Source organism: Camponotus floridanus, unplaced genomic scaffold (assembly GCF_003227725.1).
Source record: "Camponotus floridanus strain SB8 unplaced genomic scaffold, Cflo_v7.5 scaffold6, whole genome shotgun sequence".
Taxonomy (NCBI): domain Eukaryota; kingdom Metazoa; phylum Arthropoda; class Insecta; order Hymenoptera; family Formicidae; genus Camponotus; species Camponotus floridanus.
In genome coordinates this window covers 755,789-779,953 of record NW_020229769.1, presented here as the reverse complement: position 1 = coordinate 779,953, position 24,165 = coordinate 755,789, and the positions used below count along the sequence as shown (strand labels likewise).

At 42.1% G+C, this 24,165-nt stretch overlaps 1 protein-coding gene across 4 annotated transcripts in view; it reads left to right on the top strand.

Moving 5' to 3' along the window:
- The window catches only part of LOC105252077 (homeobox protein homothorax), a 376,959-nt gene extending 355,742 nt beyond the window's left edge, over window positions 1–21,217 (top strand). For 2 of the 4 annotated variants that reach the window (XM_025413054.1, XM_025413053.1), the window contains exons 13-14: window positions 19,748–19,892; window positions 20,245–21,217. In XM_025413054.1, coding sequence (XP_025268839.1) covers window positions 19,748–19,890 — 143 coding nt within the window. In that variant the 3' untranslated portion in view covers window positions 19,891–19,892; window positions 20,245–21,217. Of the gene's footprint in view, window positions 1–19,726; window positions 19,893–20,244 lie in introns of all 4 variants that reach the window. The other 2 variants (XM_011259291.2, XM_025413052.1) reach the window with 1 other exon arrangement.
- The last annotated feature ends 2,948 nt before the right edge of the window (window positions 21,218–24,165 follow it).

Below are 24,165 nucleotides of genomic sequence, written 5' to 3'. Positions count from 1 at the left end.
ATGTCCGTGAATCAACTTAATTCAATTTAGTTTATTTTTTGCAACTGCAAAAATAATATGTAATATTGTATGTTTGGATAAGGATATAAAGTCTATAATTTTCTAACTATGTAGCTAACTAGATATCAAAGCTGGCATGGAAATTTAATCAACAGTTGACGTTTCACGGATAGTGCATTTATTTGACGATTTAGTTAGCAATCCTGTGCATCCGTGTTGTCTTTAATTTCTGATATAACGGATACTCAATCTTTGCGCAATTTCAAATTCTTGAAATCATTCTTCAATAAACGACATTTCATTCGAATGAAATCTGTGGCGTCGTGTATATTTGTACATTCGCAATATCCGTCGTTTCAAATCAAGTTACTTCGCGATTCGATTATCGGTCATTCCACGCTCATGTTGAAAATTTGAAATTCACTTCTCTCTTGCGTGTCCGATAAATATGTTCGCTCACGACGATCGTTCTGTTTCGATTTAAAAAGTATTATTACAAAGTTCATTTTCACTTTGTGTAAATGGACGACAGCTTGCACAACTGCCAATGATTTTCAACAGAAAAAGAGGGATTTTCTTTTTATATCATTCTAATAGAAAATCTCTTACTGAAATCTTTTGTATATAAAGAGTATATAATATAAAGTAATCATTTATCTCAAAAATATACATATAAAATACTTTTGCTAAAAATATTTTTGAAATATCGATTTATCTATAAACTAAATGCATTAATTTAATACATATGTTTCTCATGCGCGAAAATAAAAACTTTTGCTTACTTTCGTGGGAATAGATCAATACGATAAAACTGAAAATTCGATATCAAGGAAAGGTATTCCTTTGTCGAGTAATCTGTAAAGACGACGCGTTTACGAGGAGGGAATCACTTCGTTTGCAGTAAAAGGCGACAACAACGGACCTTCGTGTTTAGGGTGGAATCATTTTCTCTCTTCCCGTCTCTTTCTTTCCTTCTATATCCTTTTCTCTTTCTCTTGCTTTCTCTTGGGTAGGGTTCAAGGGTTCCGTAGTGATTCGGATGATGGCGAGAGGGTTCTTTCGTGGAGTACAGGGTGGGCAGAGGTGGATAACGTCCCGGATAACGTTCGGATAACACTCGGATAACGGCGGGATAATTGGTAGCGGTGATCAGACCGAGTTTTACGATCAGGGAACATGCTCCCGCCGCCGCAGTGGAAACTCCTCTCATCCTCCTGGCCGTGCCCTGGCTTGTCTTTTTCTTACGTCCTTATCCGTGGTCGGCCGCGTCTTTGTCCCGCGTCGAGCGTCGCGGAAAAGATCGCCCGAGGAAAAGTTCGAGGGTGGGCTGACTAAACGGTCGAAACATAGAGAGAAAGAGAAAAAGAAAAGAAAGAGAGAGAGATTCACCTCGTATTTTTACGACTGGCCCCCTCATAAACACTCACTGAGTTACGGGTTGTTTGCTCTGCCGAAACTGGGCTTTAGGGGCGCTTTATCCGCCATTCACCATCTGAATGTATCCACGGAACTCGCTCTCTGGGATGGCAAGGAATTGCTCTCTTTTTCCCCGTACTTTTCTTCTCTTCTTCCGCTCTCTTTCTCGACGCACGCACTTTTCACAGGACTTCTGCAAATGATGGCCCGCAGTTCGTTCTCGAGCTTTTGTACGCGGATAGAAGATGTATCGTGCACCAAAGTGCACTAAACGTTCGAGTGCTTTGTGAAAATCTTTCCTGTGAGCGCCATAAATGTCTCCGCGCGCCAGGCTTTATTCAAACTCGCCAGCGTGTTATATCGATGTTGTAAGTCGGTCTATAGCGCAAGTCGATGGATCACGATAGTGTCGATTGTCGCATGAAATCTTTGCGGAAAACAAAAAATTCTTTTCTGACTAGATTTTAGAAGCTTCACTTCAATTCTTTCTGCATATATTAAATAATAAACTGACATTTATATCTTTTTATTTTCGTTAGTCAACAATGTTTTCTTTGCGACAAAGTCGGCGACATTGATAATCGCGAGGCATGTGTGTATTGCCAACGAATTCGAGCAGTGGCTAAAGAGATATTCGCGAGGCTGATGACGGGTAGGAAAGAGTAGGTGGACGAGAGGGGGATCTCGTGAGTATCAAGGGACAAGGATAACAAGAGAGAGAGAGAGAGAGAGAGAGAGAGAAGGAGAGGGGCTACCCAAACGTCGCCGTCCGCATCGGGTAAAGTGGAAACCCGTGTTTCGCCAGATTATCATCCCGAGTCAATCCTGATCACAGCTCCATCGTGCCACAAACAGGCGACCCACGACCTTTCCAGCCCTTCCGCTCGCCGATACCGTCGTCTCCGTTTTCTCGCACGCTCCCTCCACGACCAGGGAAACCAGTTTCGCCTAACCAGAAAGAGCACACCTTTCGCGCGCGATTGAAATCGATGACATTTCGCGAGAGCGTCCTGCCACATCGCGTCCTCTCGTTCCGCTCGATTATCGCGGTCAAAGAATGACACGCGAGATATTTTCGCATGGGCGGAAATGGACACGAAAAAAGAAGATGACAGAGAGAAAGAGAGAGAGAGCGAGGAAGAAAGAAAAGAATAGCTATATCGTGAACGTTCGAGTTCGTATACCTCGCGACTTCGACCATTTTTCCAATTCCTCGGAGACCGGGACAGTGTCCCTTCCCCACCTGCTCCTTTCCTGCTCTCCATCGACGATCAGCAGTCCATTAAAGCTTAATAGCCGAAGCATTAGGCCCCAGGGCAGATTTTGTTCCAGCGGAAACGAGATAAATGTATCTTTCAAACGCTCCCGGTCCCCCGTGATCGGTGACCGTACACGATAAAACCGTTACTCCTCCTTTGATCGCATTTTACACTATCGATCAAAATCAGTCTCAGACGTTTTAATTTCATCGATCGTTAAATATAAATTTCAAATTTCTTGATTCTTAATATCGAATCGAGTTGCATAATCAACTTGCAGTCTACAATGATTATTAAAATATTCTGCCGTTTATTCAAAAAACAAGGAGGTATTAATAGGTACATATCTCTTATGAGATGCTATAACATTTTATTTCTCTTCCTTATCGTATTCCTCATTTCTCCTAAGCGAATTCGTCCATTAATTACGCAGTAGTCCCACGAGCACACCACCGTCTGTCCGCACATAGTCTCGAATTGCATCGTGACTTTTCTCACGCGAGTCCCGCGAGAAATCGTATTAGGACGGAGTCACGTTAATTCAGAATGCGACTCAAGACGCCGACGACAACAAGGTGCACGACTCGCAGGCATGCATATCCTGGCTCGATGCGCTCCTCCGTGTCGAGTTAATGATGCGCGTCGGTCGGATCATCAATCATACTTTCATTACGCGGATCGCAGCTGCTCCATATTGACTTCACGGCCCGCGGGGCATTATTATTATTCCGAGACGAAAGAGGCTCTCTGCAGCAAGAATTTCTCGCGCGCGAGTAACGCGCTCCGCGCAGGAATTTTTGCTTATCGCCGATAACGGTTGCAAAAGCCATCGCAATCAATGAATTTATGTGATTCACCTCGCTCTCTCCTTAACGATCCGTATCTGCGATTCGCGAAGAATGCAACCGCGCGAATCTCTTCTCGACGTGCGTGGGTCGCGCGTGGTTGCTTGGTATTTCAATTTAATACTCGAGCTTGTCCCACATTTCGCAAACACATAAAGTATGCGAACGCCTGCGATTTTCGCTCTAACTCCCATTCCGATATTCCGACATCGATGAAAAATATATCGCTGACACCTTGAATTGTTGATAATAACTTATACGATAATCAGTACTCGCGTAGAGGCTACAAGTAACCAAATCCTTGATTTACATATTTTATCTCATGATGCAGGGTGCAATTTTTCTACGATGTATCAGAACGAGAAATTATACTAAAGATTAATGTTGTTTGTCCCCTCTTGATCTGCGTGCGAAATAGAATATATATTTGAGAGTAAATCTGTCTCTGGAATACATCGAAAATATCGCGTCATTCAATTTAGTATTCTAATCAGTCGCGATTCTTTCCAACAAGTCACATTTAAAGTTCTTTTAATGGCGGATATCTAAATGGAGTTAGACGATTATCTTTTGTAGTAACGAGATTCGCTGAAATTAGTATAAAATTAGTTTTGCGCGCATGTACACGGGCAGTAAACCTTCGCAGGCCACGTCGTCGTCGTTCCTAATGCGTCTCATAAAAGCGCGATCCCTTTTAAATCCACCCTCCCCCCATTCAATCATACACGGCCGTGTGTCGCGTAGGCACTATAAACTATAAATCCGCGGCGCATCGTTTTACGACGTACAAGCTGTCCCTCTCGCGCGAGATTCTATTAGGTTTATATCGCGCGGAGAGAACTTGTATCACGAAGTTGTGCTCCAAGGAAAGATACACTCGGGTAATACACTTCCGAGAGCGTAGAGAGGATACAGTGCAGGATAATGTATTATCACTGGCATCTCGTAATGAAAATAATTTAATTGAAGAAGTACCGGGTGTGTATAACTTGCCTTATGCATACATTATACGAGATCACGTCAGCCGATAATCGTTTTTTGTTTCCGGTTTACTAATACGTATGCTTCATTAATCACATTGAAGCGTGAATTACTGTGAAATGTAGGATGAAATATCGATTAAGAGATAAAGATCACGAGCAGAAATGAATTTTCAAATTAAGATATAACGAAAACTTGGCGAAAGAAAATCAACCTATTAATAAGAGGTAGCTTCATACATTAAGAAAACATATTTGCTGGTGTTCATATGTACAAAAAATCCAATTGCAATATTTCGAAGCAGCGTATTACTCTCTTAAATTAATTCTGCATTCTCGCGATAATAACTTTAATCCGCAGACATTTACTGAAGGAAAAAAGTGTACCGTTGGTGTTCTTCTGATACGCTGCGCTACATATACGAGTATACACGACGCTGTCTAACATCAAGACTGTATATAGTTACAGCGTCGGTAGAATCGTCGTCCCCTCACGTGCTACTAGAACGACGTAGTAAAAACGTAACAGCGGCACCGAAGTACTATAAAGCTGCGACCGTACGGTGCATTTCGTGACGATACCGCGATAAAAGACGTCGTGCCCACCTCCGCAATACGGTAGCCGAGATGTATTTGTCGAGCTTCTTTCGAGGATTCGTTCTGATCTTGAAGATAATCAGTATCGAGTCACTGTCAAATTAAATAATAAATAATAAATATAATCTTTATATTATTTGTTAAAATAAATGCCTATCATTATTTTCCGCTCGTGCATTGAATTAAAATTTATTTCAGCGATGTTACAAACATAATTATGAAATAAGTATTTTAATCTGTACGCTCTCTCTCCAGATGCAGTTTAATATAGCGAGATATTTGACATGACAATAATTAAGAAGCGAAACCACCAATGAAGCGGTTTCCCTTTGCAGTCGACATAAAGTATCCAATTACTACGCGGACAGTTAATCTCTCGGTGGGAGGATGCGTTTAGCCTCTACTGACGAAAGACTGGTGGTCGCAACGATGACCGATCTATTCACTGATTTCTGTAGCGGCTCATTTCTGCGCGGCGCGAATAATTACTCTTTCCAAGTAACCGAGGCTCGCTATCGTCGTCTTCCTCCTCCTCGTCGGCAATAAACGACTTCCCACGAATTGCCTCTTGCCATAATCTCAATAAACATCGCTCATCTACGTGCGCTTACCTTCTCCGTTCTTTCGGTTTTACGAGTTGGCGTTTGTGTTAAACGCATGAGAGGATTTTCGAAGAAGACAGTCGCGACGTGTCCATCGGCGGTGTCTTAATTGTCGGTTTTTCGCTTATTATTCGCCGCATTCCGTCTGCAATCGAGCCCGAGGATCAAGATGAGACGCGCGAGAGTCGTTGATCATCGCGTTTGCGTCGTTTGTCTTTTTCGTTCTTTGGCAAATCACTTTCGCATCATCTCATCTTTCTCGTTACATTCGACGCCTCTTCTTTGGCTTTCGCGGAAGCTTGATTGTCATTTATGACAGCCGTTTCGTCTTTCTATCTATCGGTGGATAATTATACTTACGATCGGTTATTTCGATATATTCCAGCTCGTTTACTGAATAAATTTTCGCTTCATGTATTTTCTTCTTTTTAAATATAAATAAAATACAAATAATGCATCGATAAATTATAATTAAGAAAAAATTCTAATCGTTTTTTAAAATACTTTTATCGTACAAAATAATTCAAAAAGCATCGAGTATTGTGTCTAGCGATGTAACACAGAAACGGACCCTACTTTCGTACAGATCTAGTCGCGGATCATTCGTCACGCATTCGCCGAAAACCTCGGTCTCGATAACGTCACTCGGTCCTTTCGTCTCTCTCTTTCTGTTTTCTTCCCTTCCCCTCTCCGATGGATATAACCACGTTGATTTGCGGAACGCGCTATCTAGCTGGCGACGGTCCCTTGGAGCAGAATCTCCGGAATGAGCTAAACCAAACCAACATATAGCACATCCACTCCATCTCACTTGGCCGCTGTCCTTATCCCCCCCCCCTCCTCGCGTCGATGCTACTCCAACCCCCTTAGCCCGGTCTTTTTCAACCCCTCGTTCCCCTTAACGTTCCCTTTTTCGCCGTTCGTCGTGATCCTTCCTCCTCTGCTCAGCCACCGGATCGGCCAGCGTCGTCCCTTCCGCGAGGACCATCAATCAAGGTTGTCAATTTGTAATGGCGATTCTCTGTGTCCATCTCGGGGTGGGTCCAGACAGTCCACCCTCCACCTTTCTTCGTCTATCCTCGTACATCGGCAATCTCTCTATTTCCTTCGTTTTCGCCCCCTTCTTCCCTCGCCATTCCGTATACGGCTAACTCGGCTTAAAGGAATGAAAGAAAGAAAGGGAGAGAGAGAGAGAGGGAGAGAAGGATTGTGGATTCTAGCTGGACACCGGCCTGCTGTAAACGTTCCGGCTGGCAGTGATGGGATATCGGTCGACGGAGAAAAAAAGAAAGCTCCACCGTCGAATTTAACGTCCCCCGTGGACCTTGGCGCGCTAAATAAAATGGATGTTCTGGGGTCGGGAATCGGGAGAAATTGCACGGTGGATCCCCTAAAATGTCACCGGAGGCGCCGACATGGACTGCTCGATGGTCGCTCCGACGCTGATGCGTCGAAACGCGTTCGATTTCGACCGATACCATTTGATTCCGCTTAAATGGACGGCCGCCCATTTGATCGCATCACTTATTTGTGCGAATTTTTCTTACTGAATTTTCTACCACTTTTAAAATCTTTTAGTCTCCGTTTTTTCTCTTCAAAAGATGCATATTTAAAGCTATTTTTAAATCGATAAGTGTGCGCAATTATATTATTTATCCTGGAAATTTCTACTTCCGGTACATTATAAGCGAACAAACCGCGCGACTGATTTATCTGACAGCTTTCCAACTGCGCGTAATTCGTTTAAACGCAAACTCGACCGTACTGTGGAAGCCGGAACGACCGAAGGAAAGTCTGAGTTGAAAGGAAGAGCAGGATGAACGAGCTCGTTCGAGCGGCCCAAGTAGAGACGATTTCTTCCCTCGTCGTGTCCCCATCGACCGTCGCCAAGGTCTTTTTTCTCTACGTTTCGCGTCACGTAGACGTGATATAGAGTTACTTAGAGAGCCGATCCCCCGCGCATTACGGCCCTAACGTTTGAAAGGTGCCGGAACGGGTCCTCATACGACATAGATCATACGTTAATTGAAATGGGGTGCATGCGCGCCAGTCGTCGAATACAAACGACCGACTTATAGAAATGTTATTATTTGCTGCCGTACAGCACCATGGGGAGAGCATAACCAGGACACGGCCGGGCTTAACGGAGGAAATTGCGTTCCGTTCGTTCGTATCAACGTTTCGTTGAGCTCGGCGCGTAAAGACGCTCGATGGAAGTCCTATCAAATTGGTCCTTTTCGCTGCAAATGAAGAAACATTGCCAATAGGAAACAGTAAACATTTATAGTATTATTATATATTTTACAAAATAACGGCTGCTAGCATTATATAATCACATAAATATATGCGCGATAAATTGTAAATATCATTCGCAATACATCGTTTATATTTTTCATTCGTTTATTTTCTTCACTTATATCATTCATTGTATTTCATGTACAGAATCCTAATATTATATAGCATGTTATAATCAAGAGATTAATATATGACGAATATTACGAACTGGCAATAACGACCTTTAGTGCAGCCCATTGCTCTCGCGTAATTACGAAGCGCCAGAAACTGCCGGCGGTATCGCGAGCCGCTAATACTCGGCTGAATGTAACAATAACTCGCGGTCGCCTCCCCTAACTGCCGAACTTTGATCCATTTCATGTAAACGAACCTAGGGTCCACACATTTCTCGTTACGCATAGCTAGGTACGTGCACGTATATACAAATATATATGTATATATATAAATTGGCACGAGGGCGGGAGCCGCTTGGACACGGAAATGAAGTCTTGGACGGTCACGATCGGTATGAAAAGATAAGGTCCGAGTTCTCGAGGGCGCTGGACAACGCCCTTTCCCCCTCGCTCTTCGAACCTCTTTTTCTCTCTCTCGCTCTTGTTCTCTCTCCTATACGCTTTCCACTCCACCAGCGAGATTTTTCATGGCGTGGATCGCGTCCGGTGTATCAAGCCATACCCAGAAGGCCTGGAGCTTCCACGTAGCACGAAGGGTAGCCCTATCTTATCGGCGTAGCCATAATAGCCTGTTCTATCTCATCTCCAGTCTCGTTGACCGTTTGCCCCTAGACCACTTTCGCCATCAAGGCTTTACCACGATAATGGCGACCAGGAAGGAACCTGGCTGGCATCGCCGAACGCCGTGAAAAAAGAAAAAGATCGGTATCGTGAAAACGCATCGACCATATTCGCTGGACTGTTAAGTGGCTTTAGCGAGCATCGGATTCAAGATTCGCGGATCGTGCACCACGTGCCTTCGAAATTAAGTCGTTTGTCAATTATATTTCATTTCAGATATTGTCATCTCTGGGAATAAATAATGGACCAAAAAATTTGACGTTTGAAATGTAACATTCATAAGTAACGCGTTAAATTAAATTGCGAATTCATCGAGTGATTTCGCTTTTCGTTAATTTGACGTGCATTATAGACATGCGTGAAATACGTGAGAATCTGCGTAGTAATCAATCGCTCGTTGCGGTAAAAGCCGAGTCGGAGAGCGCCATGCATTAACGAGGCTGATGGACTATTCAATCGAACGTAGCAACATCGGTTGCCGCTGCAACAAGCTTGATAAAGGACTTTTATGTAAAATGTGCATCGTGTCGATGATGTGCGAGACTTGTGCGAGACTACTCTTGGTTTTTAGAGAGACGCGCTTAAGAAAAGATAGCAAGTTCAGCGCAGGAGGAACATATTGACGAAGTTGACTAGCTATTAAGTATTTTTATCGCCCATCGGCCGGAGGTTCCGCGCCCGCGCGACGTGAAATAAAGTTGTCTGTAAAGTGCATTTCATCTCTACTTGGGGCCGAGTTGGCCAGAGTTCTCTTAAGGAATGGCACGCTAAGTAATTACACCGTGTGGTATCGGTTCTGGGATCGATTTTACCCGGAAAGAGTCGAGGAAAATCGTTATCCACGACGAATTATATCGCGCGTTTATTGGAGACGAAACGGAGGTTCCCATCGCGCGACATTTAAACGACTAGCTAGCCACCGCCGTCGAGGCTTATTTATGTCTATCGTAAGGAGAGACACTTCCGAGACATTTGTGGTTCTCATAACCCTCTGTTTATTGACACTGTTAGGAATGGTTCCTATAATCCGCGCGGATCACACTTACGGCTGGACGTGTCGTGTTAAAATGAAGAGCAGGTGCGAGTTTAATAGTTTCGTATTAAATTTTAATAACGACACGTATTGTATGCGTATGTTTTATCTGTTGTTACTGTTACTCTTATACATTATTGCATTTATAATTTCTACATTTTATCGACTTGGAAATTTAAATATTTGCATATACATAAAGTCTCGAGAAAGTCTTGTTATCATCCGGCATTCGCACAAGTTGTAAAAATTAGCAGAGATAGATGTAACATTCTAAATATAATTAATGTGTCTTATACTTTAATAATAATAGCTCGTTAATAATAATAATCGTCGTTTCATTTCATTAGCATTGATAAAAAAAATGAATTTGATCACAGGTCGATCGTCATTATTGGTTTTTTTATGCTCGAAGCAAAATGCAAAACGACGCAGACGGCAATGTCGTAGATTCGCTTACATTGCCCGATTATCATAATTTATAGCCTACGGATTAATTAAAATATCTAAATATGTCGTACGTATATAAGACGCGATAATATATACTCCTATAAAGAGAATCTTCTTAATTCCTTATGCTTCGTATCTTATAAATATTAAGTGGTTTATGGACAGTGCGAGCAATATTCTTCTTCTCTCATCATTCGGTCATTAATTATTTATCGCGTCAACTAAGGAGGCAGTCAGTCGCGAGCGCTCATCAGGTTTTATCGGGAAGACTAGGCGGGTTTAGCGAATCGCGGTACAACGCGCGTCGCGCTGGCAGAAATTTATGTCAATTCACGAGGGCACCGGCGCGCCATGGAAAGGAGGAAGGGGAAAATCGAGGCTGAAGAACTGGGTTAAAATATGCCAACGCCGCCGCGAGCCCGAAGAGTGGGGCAAATTAATTTCGGCTTGTCACAAGGACGATCATCCATAAATGCAGTAGCTTCTTTGTCCTCGCCGCTTCGTATGTCCCGCCCCTCCTCCCTTTGTTCCCGATCCGTCGACCAGCGTCTAACGCGAGAAAAAAGCTACCTCGCAATAATCGTGATTTATGTATTCATTACCGACCGGTACTTCGACGCGACTCGTTTGCGTTGTTTTCAATTGTCGGCGCGCAATATTTTCCCTCCTCGATACCGGCGCTTTGTTTCCAATTTTGGAGCATTTTTCGACAGTGCGCATTATTGCGCGACATTCCGGTCGTCGGTCATTCCCCGAATAGCTATTGCGATTCACAATTAGTACGAAATCATTCCTCGTTTGAGTACGATTTTTTTGCATTTCATCTTTCCCAACCACCCCGCGAACCATAGCGATTCTCTTGAATCTCGTGAAGCTCGCGTGAATTTTATGGCAGCGATTAAGATAGCTTACGTAAATCATTATTATTCAAAGAAGAGAAGAAAAGGTCGTAGAGTAGATTTTACGCATGAATGAATTTCGCTATTCAATGTGTCACGGGGCGAGCATTCGCGCGAGCGGCTTTTTGCCCGCGATCTCTACCCCCCGATGATTTTCGTTGCCAACGTTTCCTGGACGTTTCGCGGATGAGATATGCCCGTGCCTCGTAGCGGCAGCTGGACCGATCGATGTCCGCGCACGGTTAGTGGATATCCGAGTAGAGCGAGCAGAGAACGTCGGAAAGAACCGAAACGACCGGGCGAGCGGGGTGGACGTTAGGAAAGGGAAGTTGCTTGCTGGAGACAGCGGAAGAAAAATAGCGGAAGTCATCGACCTCCGAGGGGCTATATATCAGAGAGGGTCGCGGGAGGATGGTAGAGGGGCGCGGGTGAACGTTGTGTGCGAGCACTCTCGTGTACACGCACAAGTATCGCTTCTGTGTGCGGATAAGTGGAGAGGGTAAAAGGGGGCGAGTTTTCGTGCGATTCGCGAAGTGTACCATAGCGAGAGGAATGGAGGAACGAAGACGATGAAGAGCTGGGAGAACGAGAAGGATAGAAGGCGCGCGGGAGAGAAGATGCTACGAAATCTAGGATAGTAGTCCTACCGTTTTATCATCTAACGGAGACGAGGACAATGTCAGTGCTAGTGATTTTGCTCCTTTCTATTCTCGTTCGCTCCTTCGCGCCGACTAGGTTTATCTTAAATGAGACTCCCTAGAAGACTTAATTCGACTTGCCGAGTTACTTTGAGGTGCCTTTTACTCGCGCGTCCGGATGTGTCTCTGATTGATTAAATTCCTACAATTACATCGCGTCGTATATCACGGCGCCGATTCATTCAGATGTTGTACAAAACCGAGATTCGAACAACGAGACGCGTCAAGATTGTCCTATGCCGGTGACTTTGCGTTAGCGATGCGTTTCAGATTTCATTGTGATAAATGATCTACTGACAGCGCGGTAGTTCAACATTGAAGTGACAAGGTTAATTTTGCGATAATGTATGCTATCATTATGATTGTCGAACCCTGAAAAGAATCATAAATTTATTACATGTACGATATGATGTTAATACAATACCCATAGAGTAAGATTAATTATACTTTGTATCACAGTCGTATTTAGATTTGTATACACGTGCAGTCTCTGTCTTTCTCCTCCTCTCTGTTTCTCTCCGCAATATTTTATCATACATTATAAACATATCGCATTAATATCAAATTATAAAATCTCCGCGCAAATCCAGATTTTAAGCGATATTGTTTCAAATATTAATATGAGCTCGTATGCATTATATTTCTATTATTATTGTCGTCATTATTATTATATTTGACACTGGCGCATGGATATAACGTCAGAAATATACAATGTAAATTACGGCACGCGCGCTTTGACAATGCAACGTAAATCCAAATAAGCGATGCGCAACAATGCCAAACGATTTCCGCAATTGTTGCCATTACCGTTTTAATCATAGCATTTACGATCACACCGATCTCAACAATGGTAACGCAGCCGAATCGGCGGAGATACATTGTTACTACGTCACAATACAACGACGCAACGACACCGATATTATTTTCCGGCTCGACGACATTATCTGCAATCACCGTCGAAATGAACAATGCGTGGAAGCGAGGAGAAACGCTCGCGAATAAAAAGAGAGAGCCCGTAAAGAGCTCGTACAGAGAAAAAAAAAAGACAAAGACGAAGCGTGGGTAGCAAATAAGAGTCATACGGAGTAAACAAGAGAAAGAGAGAGAGAGAGAAAGAAATAGAGGAACGGGGGGGAAATATCGGGAGCAGGAGATCAGGCAGCAGCAGCCGGGCGGATGAGTTATTAGATCCGGCGTATCCGGTATTGCGTCGCGGATGACCAATAGTTTCATCGAGGGATTGTTGAAGGTTCCGGAGCACATTTCCGACTTCCGCCTAGCGAATCGTTCTTCCGCCTGTCCCTCCCACTTTTTCGTCTTCTCGTCGTCGTCGTCGTCGTCGTCGTCGTCGTCGTCGTCGTCGTTGTGGTCCCGTCGCCAACTCCCGGAATCCGTTGTTGCGGGATATAAGAGCTAGTCGCGGAAAAACGAGAGAGAAAGAAAGGCAGGACTTGGATTCTTTCGACGTCGCCACTAACCATGACGATCCCTCGCGTTTTCTTTCTCTCTCGCTCCATCTCGTTTCCTCCATCTGCTCGCGCGTCCAGAGGGTAGTTTGGCTCTCGAAGGATATTGCCGCCCTCGTAGAAGCGTCTTCGCAACGATACCGACTATCGTACGTTCTCGTTCCGCACTTCACGAGGAACGTTCGGAGCTTCCGGACACGTCGCTACTGTTTCGAGAAATGCCATTAGAGTAATAGGATGGACGTAAGACCGTGTATTTCGCTCTCTTGGTGCCGGCTGCATGGAGAGGTTTTACGCGGATGTATTGATCGATACTTAGGCGACGATATTTTCGTGCATTTACTTCCTAGTGTACCGGATGTGTCTAACATTCTTGCTTTTTTCTCCTTTATTTTTCCTCTCTTCTCTCTTTCTCTCTCATACTGTGCGCAAACATAGTTATTTTATAAATTAAAAATGAGTATTAACAGAGTATGTATTTATATACATATAAATTTGTACGTATAAATTTGTATTTTTCCTCTCACTATCTATTTTTATCATATTGCTGTAGATAAATATATAGATAAATATTATTCCACTTAGTTTCCACATTCTTAACTAATTTCTTCACTTTTATATTTTTACTTGCGACATATACGATTTCTTCTCCATTTACTTGAAGTAATCTCTTTGCAGCTTACATGATATCATATTACTAGTTTATAAATTGCACAGGAGAGAGGTTCGTATATTCGATTATTGCTTGCTGTGAGAAAATACACAAGGCTTGGAATGTGCAGGAATAAAGTCTCCTCAAAGCTGTTTCAACGGTTATCATACTGTACTTATTTTACCGGTAAGATATTTGCATTTCGCATATATATTCAAGCTGGGTTCTTGGAACCGATGTAATGGAACCCGATAACGCGCACAGCATGACACATTCGAAGAACATTTAATCGAGAATATCTGATCGAAAGGTGGGAACGCTACGCTGATCGGTATAATTGAATTAATAAGCGTCACGGAATGAATATCCGCGAAGTGTTACGAGTTGTCGGATTCATGAAAGTGAAACCCGACAATTTGCCCGACCCGGTTTAACCGGCTAATCCTTCGCGCTCTCCGAGCTATGCCGCAGCTTTCAAGTATTTCTTCGTGGACCTTTTCGTCGAGCACTTTAGTACTCTGTGCCTGGTCGCTAATTAAGTCGTCAATTCCGGGTGGCTCGTTGGGAGGACGAGGTGGAACTTAGGTGCTTCCTTTAAATCTTGAGTAGAAGTTGGTACTATACTCGGCCACGGTGAACTCCGGAAACTGATGGTTGTTACTTAGACTGCTCATATCTATCATGGTTTCCCTCGCTCCCTTCCTAGGCGTCCTCGCTACTTCGTTTCTCTCTCTCTCTCTCTCTCTCTTCTTCACCCCTCTCGGCGCGCCCATTCGCGGTTTTAGCACCCTCCTCCGCGAAAGCTCCTGGAAACTCTGTCAGTAACGTTAGGTCAGGTTATACCGAGCCCGCCGGTGAGAAGGAGAACTCGGCTTGAACTCCGACGGAACTCTGGACGGAAACTCGGCGTGAACACTCGGCGTGTCGTCGCCAACTAAGTTGGGGAGCGCCACCCACTAACCTCCGTAAGGATTCCTTGCTCGTCTAGGAGGCACCGGTGGCAGAAAGTCTCGACCACCTTACACGCCTCCGGTACCTTTGGCCCCTCCGCCTACCGCTATGACCGCTATGAACTAGGCATTCAGCCACCGGCCGCAACCATAAGTTACTACTAATGTTGTTCTCGTGTTCCCTGGCCGAATTCATCGGAAGGAACGGCTGCCTAATCTTGTAAAAGATCCCGCTCAATTTCTTTCATTAAATCCTTTCATTATCAAGTATAAATCATAATTTTTATGTAAAGTCTACTATTTTATATTCGCTACTTTTTTTTAGATAGATTTTAAATTATGAAATTCTAATGTCATTTGACGTATAAGCGATAGATAAAAAAAATGTCAAAAATATCTTAAGCTTCGCATAAATTTCAATATAACGATGCTGGAATATCGCGTGCAAACATATCTTCTTGCGAGATACTTCTTTCTTGAGCTTTTACTTATTTTCTTCTCCTACTTCGAAGGAAGTAGCGTCTCGCAACCAAACTTCGACGTTCCACCACCTCGAATGAGTCTGTCGCGAAAGTTTAATTAGATCCACCTTGAGGCAATTCCAAGCCCTTCTGCCATCGGTCGCCGCAGTAGCAAGTTAATGAGTCGGTAGCAAATTTCATTCAGTTACGAAGATAGTGCTTTTAATGAGTCTGAGGAAAAGCTCAAACTATCATTTCGTTCGGTTATTACAAAATTCGATCAATTTTATTACGTAGATAATTAAAACAATAAAATATTCCGTATAAATCCTCTCTGGAAACATATTTCCTTCGGTACATATTCTATGTAATTTCAACTGTAATTACGTATACGGCTATAAAATTTGCGCCAACAAAATGAAACATACTCAAACGCATTTCATTTTATATTCAACCGTTACTGGAGCGACAAAGATTCTAAAAAAGCTATTTTCACCATGAACGGAATATCTTCTTTTTTCAAGACTTAACCGGATGACGATTAACGGTCTCATTTTCCACCATATCCCGCGGCGAATTCGCTTAAGTAAATTACCAGTGTCATAGGGTAGATACTGCCGGCTTTCTAGCTATCCCGCATGACGACAAGCGGGGACGGATGGCAGGGGGGGATGGGTAGCTTTGTGGATTTACACGATACAAGCGAAATACAAGCGGCGAACCGACCTCGACCGGGGAACTTTATTGCATTACGCCATGCGGCGTTTTTCCTGTCGTCGTGCGGTCTCGTTGCACCATGGGCTCTAACCTCATCGAATTGACCCTCTACTTTGGCTTAGTCCGGGGACAGAAATAACGTACTTCGTCCTGCGGCATCCGGCCCGCGTCGGAGAATCAACGAATTCCCCGGATGGCTCTTGAAGAGCGGCGCGAGGATTCCCGACGCCGTAAGAACGGCCATTAAGGCGGTGATAATAGCCGGCGATAATTCGCCTTTGTTAATTAAAGCGTAACGAGGCGATAGCTCAAAGGTTTCATATAGTGGATCTGGCTACGCGATCTTCATCTTTGATCCTCTGCAATGCGACTCATGATTTATTCACAGGAAATTCCCGGGACGCTTTTATAGATCCCGATATTATCTCGGGGCAAACTCGACGGGGATTTCTTCTATTACTGTACGAGATCAATCAGTTAATCGCGGAACCATTCTCCTTCTTTTCCTTTTTTTCTCCGTTTTATTTTTTTAACATTTAAATATCGCACGTTCAAATTCCGCAAAACTTTTATTTATATCGTAAAAGTATTTAAAATTTCATATAAAATTAGACTCGCGTATCTAACTCGATTTTTCGATATAATTCGATAGAATTCAATTACGTAATAATATTAATGGTCGTTGTGTAACTCATATTGCCAGACGAAACAGCCTTTTATCGCATACAAATAATTAACCCGATCTAATCGAACTCAGTCGCATTCTATTTGAAAAGACTTCGCAATTTGCCGGCGAATAGAAAGCGACTTCGCGAGAAGGATCCTCGCAGATAATAGCGATTACCTTCCCTCCCCCTTGGCCGCTACCCGATCAAGTCTCTCGCTTCTCCGGTCGACGTTGCAGCGTTGCAAAGAGAAGAGCGATTCCTTAATTTCCCATATTGTGGCTCGTCCCGGCTATCCCAGGGCGCCCCGCTGCGTTATAGCGCGGTTTAATCACCCTACAAGCGCGCATCCCTCGTTAGCGGGATATCGTACCCGCGGTGGCTATAATATGAGGCTACATTCCAGCGAAAGATACAGCATGCCAGTGCAAGACATTTCCACCGTTCGCGAGCAACGTCTGGGGCCTGCCATTGCGGAATCGGCAATAACCTTTTGACTTCTCTTTGCTGAGAAACGGGGAACGAATCGGCGCCGTCGCGCTTTACGCGGATTACATATCGGATAGCTGATATTTCTCAGCGAGATATTACGCAACAACGTCTGCTTCGAGTAAGCCATTTTATTCCGAGGCGATTTTCTAAGATTTTCGAGAATGATTATTCGAGCCTTTCATTAAAAATTGAAGTATTATTGTCTCATTTTTTCCATTAAAATTGTTTTATCCTTTGTTTCGTATCTGTTATTTATTTATTTTTAAACGGAAAAGGAAATCGCTTTAGTATAAATTCCTTACACTAATAAAGAATCAAAGAAAACTAACGGAAACAATGAGATAATAAATTAAGAGACATATGAAATAAGCAAATTTTAACAAATATCCGATTTAGAGGGTTCGAAGAATAATTTTTATTAAAAAAACGTAAGGAATTTGACATGATAAAATATAGATATTTTCGATATGCGCGCGAATAAAGAGAATAGAATCATACATTTAATGCAAAGAGAGTTTGACTTTTTTAAAAATAAAGGATTATATATTTTGAAAAAGTAGGAGTAGCATTCTTTGTATCCAAACCTATTATCTTCACGTTTTCCGAAGGATAGCGATTTGGGAGACACCGTTGAAAATATTCATGGATGTCTCGCGATGTCGCTGGATCTATAATGATCCTTCATGCTTGCCGAGTAGAAAGGAGGAATGGAGAAAGAACAGCTACATCGAAAAGCATCGCGGTTGAAAAACACTTCCAAGGAAACCGAAGAAAGAGACAGAGAGCTCGAGGGAAGGGGAACGCTCGCAATAATTGTGATTTACGATTCGGTCGTTGGCAAAGTAAAGCGCGGCGAGTTCGTTTGAAACGGTAGCGACGCATTTCGCGAGGCAGAAGAACTCGTCGGCAGGATCGGGATGGAGAAAAAGGTGACGGGGTACGGCGAGGGTGAGAAGGGGAGAGAGGAAGCGAGATCCGCGGGCTTCCTGCTTTTTGACAAATCGCTGATGGAAAATCCAGCGAACCGTGGGAAACCGCGATATACGATGCCGCCAACACGTCGGCTAGCCCCGCGAATCTGTGAGAATAGTCCCAACAGTAGCGAGTCTTAATTGGCACTCTTTACCGCCCGGAACCGACGACTTAATTAGCAAAGCTTGTAATTCCGCTGTGCGCAAGAATACAAAGAGACTGGCTGTTTATTAATGTTAAATATACTCACGATATGTTACGCTGACCGATATAATGGTCATACCTGAAATTCGCTAAATTTAGAAACGAATTGTTACGTAATCTTTCGTTTTTTTTCTATCTACAGAAATATTCCCGGCGGTTTGTAATGTCATTTAAGGATTACGCGCATTTGATTACGTGAAGTTTGATAAATTTTTAGACTAAAAGTGTACGCAATATCGAGGGACGCAGGTTGAATTTTAGCATAAGAAAGGCTTAGCGAAATATCTCACAATGGGCACCATTGAGCCCTCACGCATTGGATCTCGCCAACACTCGTTTATCCGTCTCGTTCTCTCCATCTTTATCTCACTCGCGTGTATTGGCGTAGAGGGTAGGACGCAATCAGTGCCCTTGATTTATCGTAGCAATATACATTAAGATACCGACATTAAAACTAGGGGAGTCTCCCGTGGATTCCGGGGCTCCATTACCTCTTAGAATAGAGAGAGGCGAGCTGTCGTCACGTTGCATCGAAATGCTTGGGCGAGAGATTGAATTCTCAGCTGCGCTTGATCCGTTCGACATTTCTGAAATTAATGGCGATCGGTTACTTGTAGGCGGAGGAACGTATTCCTTCTTGCTCATTAACAATCGCGAAAACTGCGACAGTTTATTGGCCAACCGCCAATGCACATCAATGTTATCGATAATGAAAAGAAGATTGTTAAACTGCATGAATATTCCAGCTAGCATTTGTAATAAATAATTCAAAATTTTAATAAAATTTAAATAAAAACACACGATATACACCACATCGATATCGTCAATGTCACGAAAAATCTCTTGTAAATATTAATCCATTACAAACAACATCATTCTTAAGCTTTGTACATCATGCTGCAAAGTTATTCGCGTATTACTTAATATTTAAAAATTATTTTAGTATTTCTTTCGAGAAATTTATTTCTTCATCACGCTTAGCGAAAAGGCGAGCCGGGACGGCTTGCCAAGAGCAATCCGAGCTTACGATACACATAAGTCTTCGGAGTTATCAGAGACGTGATCGTGACTTTGGCGAATCGTATCACACGGCTCCGTCGCGTCCTTCGATGCGCGCTCCTCTCGATCTTCCTCATCCTACCTCTTTACGACGAGGGGGACCGAGTATCGAGTGGTCATCCGGTTCTCGAGTTCCTCGAGAACTTTGGAAAGGGTCGCGGCGAGCTTGTCCAGTACCCGCCTGCCAATTACGGAACAGAGATCTAACCGTAGTAACGTGTAGTGTTTCCACCATTGTCTGCAGGTCCGAGCGGGGCATACAGTCCGGACGCGACGATGGGCTACATGATGGACGGACAGGCCGCCAGCATGATGCACCGGCCGCCCGGTGATCCTACCTTCCATAATCAGTACCATTACCCGGAGTACTATGGACATCACATATAAAGGTTCGTATTGTACAGATGCTGTGACTGTAATCATCATTTGATCGGTCTCGCATTAGAATATAGTATTCGTTTTAATAGATCATCTGTAGTTTAACAGAGTTCTAAAAATAAATGGAAATATCGTCGATTAATTTATTATATAATTATTTATTTATATATTTGTACAATTATTTATGCAATTATTTATATTTGTATTGAAATATTCATCTTGCACAAAAAAATATTAATATATCAGAGTTACAAAAGTCATCTAGATTGTTAACTTTCTTAAATAATGTATATTTATATCTCTTTAATATTATCAAATAATCGAACCGTTAGATTAAAAAATCGCTAACATTACGTGTTACAGAAGTACTTGCAAGACGGAACGGACGGTGGAATGACAGCTCTAGCAACATGAGAAGCATGACGGGCCTACCGTGTCCCAGGCTGGCACAGACCAGAATCGGAGGACAATGACGATCCATTGATCGCCAGAACGATTTCTTGCCATGCCGCACGTCGAAATCCGTGACGATCGGGTGCTCGGGGATGAGAGGAGACGACACGAGGAAAAGAGAAAGGGGCAAAAGGAGCGAGGTTCCTGGTTCAAGGAGAAAAGACGTGGCGGGTGAAACGCCGCGGGAGGCCAACGAGAAGAAGATCGTAGAACCGTCGAAGGAAGAGAGATGGTTATACGAGATGGAGTGAAGTAGCTGCAGAAGCGGCAACGCGGAAGGACACGGGGAGGATGAAGCCGCGGCTTGGTCTGGAGAATGACGCGGTGAAATTCATGTGATTGTTCTTTGTACAAATATCGCGGTGTAATGTAGTGAAAAATTTAAATGTTAAATTTTAATACGGTCGCGATCGAGATATATTAATAAAATATAAGTGATATATAGGCAATTTAGCGGGCATGTACATTAAATAAAAAGAGGTAAACCCCCCCCCCCCCCGGTGCTCGCACGGAATAGAGAGTATGTTCAAGTGCACAGACGATGCAAGAGAAGTATAAAAAGAAAGAAAGAGATATACCAAGAAAAAAAAATGGAGGTATACATATATATATTTACATGTATGTATGTATATACATATACATATATATAATGCATACACATACATATATATGTGTATATATATTATAAATAAATATAAATAGCGAGACACAAAAGATAAGTAGAGGAAGGCAACAAGATTATTAAATGACACGGTGCAGATGTTTAAAGATATATAAAAAGAAAATGGACGCGCAAATGGAAGAAAATTAGACCGAATGACATCGACGCGTGTGCCGGACTCGAGCGTCGAACTGCATATATATATATACATATATATATATATAGGAGACATTAAAATTTGTACAGTTATTAATTATAAATGAATTTACTAATTAAAGGAAAATATATTATATATAAATATAATATATATAAATATATATTTTATATATACATATATATATATAAATATATAAATATATATTTATATATATTATATATATGTATATATTATATATATGTATATATATGCAACAGAATAAAGAAAAAAACGTGTGGCCCCCGGTTGTAATATAAATCGAGCGTTGTAGTTGGACTGGGACGATTATCACGATATATTGCCGACGCGTACTAGGCGGGAGAAAATTTCCGCGCAAATCGAGAGAGGAGAGCGGGAGACGCGAGTGGCGCGAGTGAGAGAATATACGCGAGATAAACGTACAGAGGGATTCTAGATATAAATAAAAAACGAAGATATAGATAACAGTGAGAAAGAGAGAAAGGAAAAAGAGAGGATTGACGCTCTTCGTCGTGCACTCGATGACGCAGCGATATCCCTCCGAGAGTCCCACCCTCTAAAATCCCAACCCAATTCAACCCCCGCACAAGTGACATACACTTATACACACACTAAGACACTCAAGTTCTCTCAGCTTCACAGAAATATACATGCGCATATGCAGTCCCATCGTATACAACACACAACTACACAGAACATAACTCCCCCCCATGACCATAAGAATAATTAAATGGAAGTACACGCGCGTTTACAGTTTATTATAATATATTCTGTATAAAAAAAATAGTTAATTCAACTGTGAAAATAAGATTGAGAGAGAGAGAGAGAGAGAGGAAAAGCAGGATTCGATTGAGAGGACCTGTCTTGCGGACCCACGTTCATTTTTCCGATACGCCGATTTTTCTTTTACAACGGAAAAAACTAGAAAAACAAAGAATCTTGGACAGATCGAGAAAAACGATTCGTTTTTGTGGTTTTATTTCTCTTTATTTATTTTCACGAAAATCTATGATCAGAAAATATGTCAGAGATGCAAAAAAAAAGAAAGTGCATGGGCGAAATGGAGAAAAAAAAATATATATATATATTTACTATGCTTATATAGGCATACAAATATATATATATATTTATCACGCATACATACTAATAACGTTATTTACATTCTAATGGCTTCAAAATGCATATTTCATATATTTTGTCAAAGATTCGCACCAGTTGTCTATTATTTTTCTTTGTTTCTACTCGAAATACGACATAATTTTCGACAACATTTCGACAATCGTGAAAGAATCAACACACAAATTCAATTAAAATCTGATCACGGAGAGATTCGCTGAATTTTTTCGATAGAAATTGAGACGCGAGTGTATCGATTCATAATATATCGAATCTATGACTTTAGTTTACATCGATCCCTTTAATATGTATATTAATTATAAATATTATATATTTGTATTAAATTAATCGGATAATTTAAATATCGATTAATAGGAATTCATATTAAATTCATATTAATTGATTGAATCTAATCAATTGTGAAATGTGGAAAATAATAATATAAATTTGATAGGAATATAATATACATATATAGTACTTATCAAGATGATGTAAACTAAATCCATATCAAGTTCTAAAGTTCCGTCGAATTCTTAAAATGATTCGCGATTCAGAGAAAGAATGTAATCGATGGTAATTCGAAATGAAGACGAAACTTCACACTTTTGATAAGCTCATATTATCAATCGACATGTTATCTATCAATCTATCAGACAAGATAAAATGTCAATTGAGATTTCAACGAATCGCATATAAAATGAACGAAAACGAACGGAAACGATTGTCGAGTTGTTGTTATTATATACGTTTCCGCGATCACATGGGTATTCGTCGACGATCTAACCCTCTCTTGGAACCAGTTAGCAACGAATCCGCAGCAATGGGCAGCCCCTTCGAATTTGACACTTTCCTTATCTTTTTCTCGTTGACAAGAACGAATCGGTATTATATCGCCGCGATATTATCGTCTCCTTCCTTCGTTCCTCTATGTGCACGTCATTTGCACATACATATATACATACACAAAAACACACACACACACACATTTATTCTTATGGCTGATCGTAAAATGCAAATTTTTGTCTTTTTATTTTTGTTGCTTTTTTTCTTCCCCGCTTTACGCATTCCCTTTTCCATCATCGGTATTTCCCATGTTCTCCGTAATCTTCATATTCATTTTGATGATTATCGTTTTTTTTCGGACGACATGTCAGTCACGAAGGCGCAATCGAACGAAGGAAGAAGTAGAATGCAATCAATCTCCAATCTGTATTTATCTCCTCCAATCGCTTGTCCCTCGTTCCCTGTTACGATATTTTGGAGGAATCTCTATATTTCTATACGAATCTTATCGCGCGCGCGTCCTTGATATACGTAAACATGTTAGCGAGCAAATGATAGAGAGATTAAGAAAAAGAAAAATGAACACGCGAATGTTAGGGAACTGGAGCGAGGGGAAGAAGCGTTTTTTTCCGATGAAGGGGAATGAATTTTCGAGAGACCTTTATAACGCGATAGGCCAGACACAGAGCATGTTTATTAAGAGAAAAAAAATTTTAATGAAATTAAAACGTCGATTATATATACGTGAGTGCAGATTCACGACGAATAAAGGGTACGAAATAATAAAAACGTCCCTCGTTAACGTCACACGCGTCATCCGAGGACGCGTGTCTCGTTGATCTCTCGACGATCGAGACACGACGATTCGTTCGGAAGGATGGATCGTCGGCACCATCCTCTCTGATCGGACGGGGGGCGCGAAACGAGAGGATGACACGAATAGAGGGAGCGAGAAGAGAAAGAGCATAAGACAAAAATTTTATCGATATTTTCAATACGCCCGCATACACGCAAATCTTGTATAAAAATTTTAATGTAACACAACTGCTCTTGTCGAGAGCCGAGTGACAACGCGTCGGTGTTCCTCTCACGACAT